Raw genomic sequence first — 6,000 nt, 5'->3', positions numbered from 1 at the left:
TATGATCTTTAGTGCCTTTTCTCTGCAGAGAATGAAAGAAAATTATTTTTTGCCCTTCTTTAGTCAATTGTTCAGTTCTGATTTTTTAAATTTGTTTTAATAGTTATTGGATATACTGCTTTCCTGGCTCTATTAAAAAATTAATTCATGTAAGTTTTCACATTTCTCATATAGTCCACAACTAGTGTTATTTATGAAATAGTAAAATAGTAGGTCAAAATATATGGTACATTTCAATCAATTTCTTAATTTCATTAAAAATTGTTTTCAAGAATTGCTGAACCAATCCCTAGCTCCACCAATGGCATATTAGTTTACCTGTCTTTTTATAAGTCTTCTAATGACTATTCTAATCTGTTGTCATTTTCATCAGTTTGCTGGATATGAGGTAGAACCTTGGTTGTTTTGACTTGCATATGGAACATTTTCTCCTATAGTTGTTTTATAGCCTGAAATTCTTTTGGGATTTCCTTTTTTATATTGTTTGGTCACTTATTCATTAGGGAAAGTTTTTTCGTTTGTTTTGGTTTTATTCATTCATTCATTTATTTATTTTTGTCACATCATTCCCCTTTACACAATCACCATTCCATCTGAAAGCCTCCTCAAATCTCTCATCTCCCGTGAATTTGGATAGGGCAACTTCCTTACCTAATTTGCTCACATTCTCCATTTCCACTTAGTGAAATCCTTTTCTTTTAATGTTTAGTATAACACTATTAAATCTTTGCTGATCTACCCCTTCCAACACTCCAGAAGAAAATAATTTCTTTCCCCTTAAATTTTCTTTGAACATTTTGCCCTTATCACATTTTTACATCCATATGAGCATTTTGTGGGAGGGGATTAAGAAAGGAGAAAATAACAAGAATGATGCAAAAGTTTTGATAAATTGCATAAACTTTTTAAAAAGCAGCAGAGGAATTTGCAAAAATTCCAAATGGAATTTGTCCATTTAAGAAGAAGATTATTTGCAGTCCTTTACAAATTAAGGGAACAGGTTTTAATCCCTCCATAAATACCTGTCAGAAATTATTCCTTTATCAGTATAGAGAACAGATGTTGGCATTTTCCCTTGTCTTGGACAAAAAAAAAAAAAAAAGAAATACAGCTTGGTTGTATGAATCTTAAGTACTCCAGTTGCAAAAGAAGATTTTTTCAAGAGACTAGCGACATTTAAAAGAAAGAATATTCAATTAAGGAGACAGCATATTTGAGCATTGTAGATCTTGTCCTTTTGCCTGATACAATGGAGGAGATATATTGTTCTATTTCAGAGCAGTGTATTGTACAATACAGCCACTTCAATCTTTGTTTTAACTATCATTTTAGTTTTCCTTTTTCACTACGTTGATGACAATTGCAGAATTCGTCAGTTTGATTTTTCCCTTCTTTTCCTCAACTTATTTCTGGCTAATACTGATTAACCTGTAAGTGCTATAATATTGTTGCTCAAGCTAAGCCATCTATTACATCTCAGTGAAGTCAACATATATTCTAAACCACTTTTCTTTTGCTTTTTGAAACCATTATCTCATCCCTGTCAGGTTTCTTTTTTGTCTTTTTTTTTGTAACCCTAATCCTAACCCTCGCATACAGTTACAACTCACAAATGAGTTCACCAAATGATACTTTCTTGGGTATTGTACTGCAATCTATCTTCCTCCTAACTTTAGCCAAAAGCTTTGTTGCAATATTGTCGGCTTGATACCAATTGACTGATTGAACTCTATTACCTCATTATTGATGACCTTGCCATTTGGTATTAAATATTCATGGGAGATGTAGCTAATCAAATATGATCTATTACTTCTCCTAGTTTCTCCTCTCACAGGCACTTTCTTCAAATACTTTGTTTTTACCTCACAGTCTGGTTATCCCTTCCTCTTATGTTAAACAACTCCTAAACTATATGTTTTGTTTTTCCTGCCTAAACTACTCTCCCTTATAATTTATCAGAAATAACTCTAACTGCAAAAGCAGCACATAAGGTCTATCCCTTAAACATAACAGGTTTATTTACCTGGAATTGTTGAGGAATGTAGTATTGCACCTGAGAATTTTCTAACTTATTGAAGCTTATTATCTCTTTGTCTGCTTTTTAAAAAACTTAAATGGCTTTGCTGAAAATCTAATACATTATTAGAATGTATTAAACCTAACAAATTTTTCTTGATCATTCAATCATTATTTTGAAAAATTGTGACCTATTATGTAGCAAAACATTGCTAAGTCATGCTTGGTCCTATATTTATTGGTCCCAGATGGCTATGTTTTTTTTTTTAATGTTTCAGGCATTTTTAAGTGGAGGCAGCTAGGAGCTCAGTGGTTGGAGTGCTAAGTCTGGAGTCTGAAAGGCCTAAATTCACATCTGGATTCAGTCTCCTCCCTGGGTTTTTGGATTTTTAAATTATTATATTAACTAATTTTTTTTTACAATCTTTATTTGCAAACATTCCCTTCCATTTCCTTAGGGAATCATCTCCTATAATAGATAACAGAAAAAAAAAAAAAAAAAAAAAAAGGATAGTTCAGCAAAAATGCAACATATCAACCAAATCTGATTGTATAGAATGTGACACAGCCATAGTACTTTACCTTTGCAAGGGTGGGAATAAGTCTTATTATTTCTTGAAGTTATAAGCATGCCGTATTCAAGTAGTCCCTCCCACCAACTAATTGTGTTATGTCTAATTCAAATTCTTCTGGGCAGGAAAACAAGTTAACCAACTTTATTCGAATTGTGTGTCAAATCAAATATATAAAGAGCTCCCTGTAACAGCAACATAATTATAATATCTTATATTGTTTTATTTAAATATTTTGGTTATCATTTTTTCCAAATTTTACCCTACCTTTACTTATCGTTTCCATGATATTCACAACAGGTTTTTTGTTAATATATTTAATTCAGTATTTGTTTAATTTAGGTCACAGATAAAGAGCTAAAAACAAACTAAGGAGTGATCTAACCCAGTTTCTCCCTAACCTGTCACCCATACAACCCATTTTACAGATCAGGAAACTCAAGCTCAGGGAGATTAAAAATAGTGCCTAGTTGTCTGCATGTTTTATGTCTTAGAAAATTCTTAGAGTCAGGATCCGTATTTGATTTACTTAATATATTCAACCCTAATGTGTCTATAAGACAGAAAGATCAACATGCAGGTGTATATGTGTATGGTACAAACCAGTCTTTAAAAAAAAAAAGTCCTCAAAAATAAATAAGATAATTTTTATTTAACTGGAAAAGAATCAACATACTTTCAAAACTGGCAAATTGCTCACTAGAGGCAGTAGAAATCTACCAGAATTCACAATCATCTTGCTTGACCAAAAGTTATGATAATAAATGAACAATTTAGTTCTTTCTGTGGACAAACAAGTATCACATAAAAACTATAAGCCTAAAAATCAGATGTACCCCCACCCTCTGCCAATTAGAAACCTCTTTAAATGATCCAATATTAATTTACTAATTTTTAATATTTAGAATAATAGTATCTTAATCTTAAATAAGTTTCATATAGACTTACTATTATATCACATTACTATAATTAAGATAGGCTGACTGGTATTTTCAAAACACATTTTAAATTGCCTAATCTAGATACATTCTAATCTTTTTTGGCCCTATACATCAAAAAATAAAATGACTATTACTATAAATCAATATTTTAACAAAGGATATTTTAAGGCCTCTGGTACAAGAAACATGTATTTCTGTAAGATTTATCTGTGCTCTGATACTATAAGAATTATATACAGAAAAACATTTATATTTAAATTATCTTTGTGCATTTCAAAGTTTAAAGATTAAAAGCAGAAAATTACTAAGATATTAAAATACTAAGAGGATCCCATCACTTTGTCTCTGATTTTGCATTGTTCCCACAGGAAAAAAAATTCAAGAAGAATAATCTTGAGCACAAAATGATTCAAAAATTAAAACCAATGTTCAACTGATGACAGTCAGACAGTCATTTGTTATCACCAGTATTTTTAGTTGGTTCCTTCTGTAAATTGCAAGAGTTGAAATTTATGTTTATTATAAGTTTTTAATTTAACAGTAACATCAAGGCAGCATATGGCAGATATTAACTCATATATTATGTTAAAGTACTTATATAATTATAAACCTAAGGATATTAAAAATGTATCCTTTTGTCTAAAACACCATTGTACAATATATTTCTACAGATAATTCAATGAAATCAACAAAATGTGATTATTTTTCATTTCAAAAACTGAAACTCATCTGTATATCATCTTAAAAGTTCTAGAGCAGCATATTTAGCTTTTAAGGCATACAGACAAAAATATCACTATAAATTACATATTCCAATAATTCTCTTGGCATGAAAAGCCATCACACAAAATTCACACATTTTAATAGACAATATATATTAACATACACCTGAATTTACATTTGCAATAAATCTCAATTAGTATTGAGTTAGCCTATGTAAAAGATGGTAGTAAAGTGCAAAATAGTTGATGTAACATTTCTAATGGTTAGACTGTGTTTCTGTGGACAATGGACAGCTGAGTCTTGGTCTTCCATTTACAGATATGGTATTGGATGGAACAGTAACCTAAAAGAGAAACATATAATCACATTTTTTTTTTCCATTTAGAAGCATACAGCTGCCTAATTTCAAGTTTTCATTCACTAGAACATTTTATTTACTGTTTAATTATGAGCACTCACATTTAGTATTTTATTGTTCAATGAAGTATAAATCATTAAGAATCAACAATCACTCATCCATGAAATTAAAAATGAAAGATTTGTTATTTTCACAACAAACAAGTTAAATAATCCATTAACACATCATAGTCTTTTTAAAATGACTAAACCAACTCAAAGGACAAGAGCACAAACACAGACTGCAATCCAAGCTGTTAATGAGCTTTTTTCATGAGCTTAATTCTGGCTTCTAAAACCTGGTAGTGAGAATGCAGAAAAATACAGTAAATTCTTCAAAATCATTTTTAAAATGATTGCCTTTCTCTTTCCCTGATTTTTCCCTCCCATGGACTCTTTATTAATAGGGAAAGGCTATTTTTGTATTTTAAGAATGCATATACTTTGGCTAATATGACAAAAAAGGAAAAATTTGAATGTTGGAGGGAATGTGGGAAAACTGAGATACTAATACAGTGTTGGTAGAATTGTGAACTGATCCAACAATTCAAGAGAGCCATTTGGAACTATGTCCAAAAGGCTACAAAACTATGCATATCCTGATCTAGAAATACCAATCTTTGGTCTGTAAAACTCAAAGACATCCAAAAAAGGGGGAAAAGGACTTATTTGTACACAAATATTTAGCAGCTCTTTTTGTGATAACTAAGAATCAAAAATCAAAAGGATGCCCATCAATTGAAAAATGATTAAACAAGTTGTGGAATATTGGAATGTTATTAAACTATAAGAAATGGCAAGTAGGATGATTTTAGAAAAACTTACATGAACTGAAGCAAACTGAAATGACAGAACCAGGAGAACATTGTACATAATAATAACAATATTGTCTGATGAAGAACTGTGAATGACTTAGTTATCCTCAGTAATACAATGATCTAAGATAAACCCAAAGGACTAATGGTAAAGCTACTTTCTGCCTCCAGAGAAAGAACTAATATTGATTGATAATGGATTGAAGCATGCTATTTTTCACTTTTTAATTTTTTCTTTTATTTACATCTCCTTTTACAAAATGACTAATATAGATTCTACATAGTTAATGTGTACATTAATTAAATAAAATATACACATTAATAACCTATATCTGATTGCTTACCATCTCGAGGAGAAAGGGATAGATAACTTTGGAAATCGAAACCTTAAATAAAAATGTTTTTAAAAATTGAAAGAAAAAAGAATGTAAATACTTGAATGGTAGAAAAACAGTTATTTTTATGCTTGCCATAAAATTAAATTGTTATATCAAAATGATATGGATAGTGACAATTAACTACAGTCCAATAAATTCC

General features: G+C 30.2%; 1 protein-coding gene across 5 annotated transcripts in view; it reads right to left on the bottom strand.

The window, feature by feature from the left end:
* Positions 1-3,219: 3,219 nt before the first annotated feature.
* COBLL1 (cordon-bleu WH2 repeat protein like 1) overlaps positions 3,220-6,000 on the bottom strand; it is a 173,786-nt gene continuing 171,005 nt past the window's right edge. For all 5 annotated transcript variants that reach the window (XM_074303255.1, XM_074303252.1, XM_074303251.1 and 2 more), the window contains one exon: positions 3,220-4,595. In XM_074303255.1, the coding sequence (XP_074159356.1) occupies positions 4,509-4,595 (87 nt within the window). In that variant the 3' untranslated portion in view covers positions 3,220-4,508. The remainder of the gene's footprint in view (positions 4,596-6,000) is intronic.

This window comes from Sminthopsis crassicaudata, chromosome 3 (genome assembly GCF_048593235.1).
Source record: "Sminthopsis crassicaudata isolate SCR6 chromosome 3, ASM4859323v1, whole genome shotgun sequence".
Lineage (NCBI taxonomy): Eukaryota > Metazoa > Chordata > Mammalia > Dasyuromorphia > Dasyuridae > Sminthopsis > Sminthopsis crassicaudata.
This window is presented reverse-complemented; position numbering and strand designations above follow the sequence as displayed.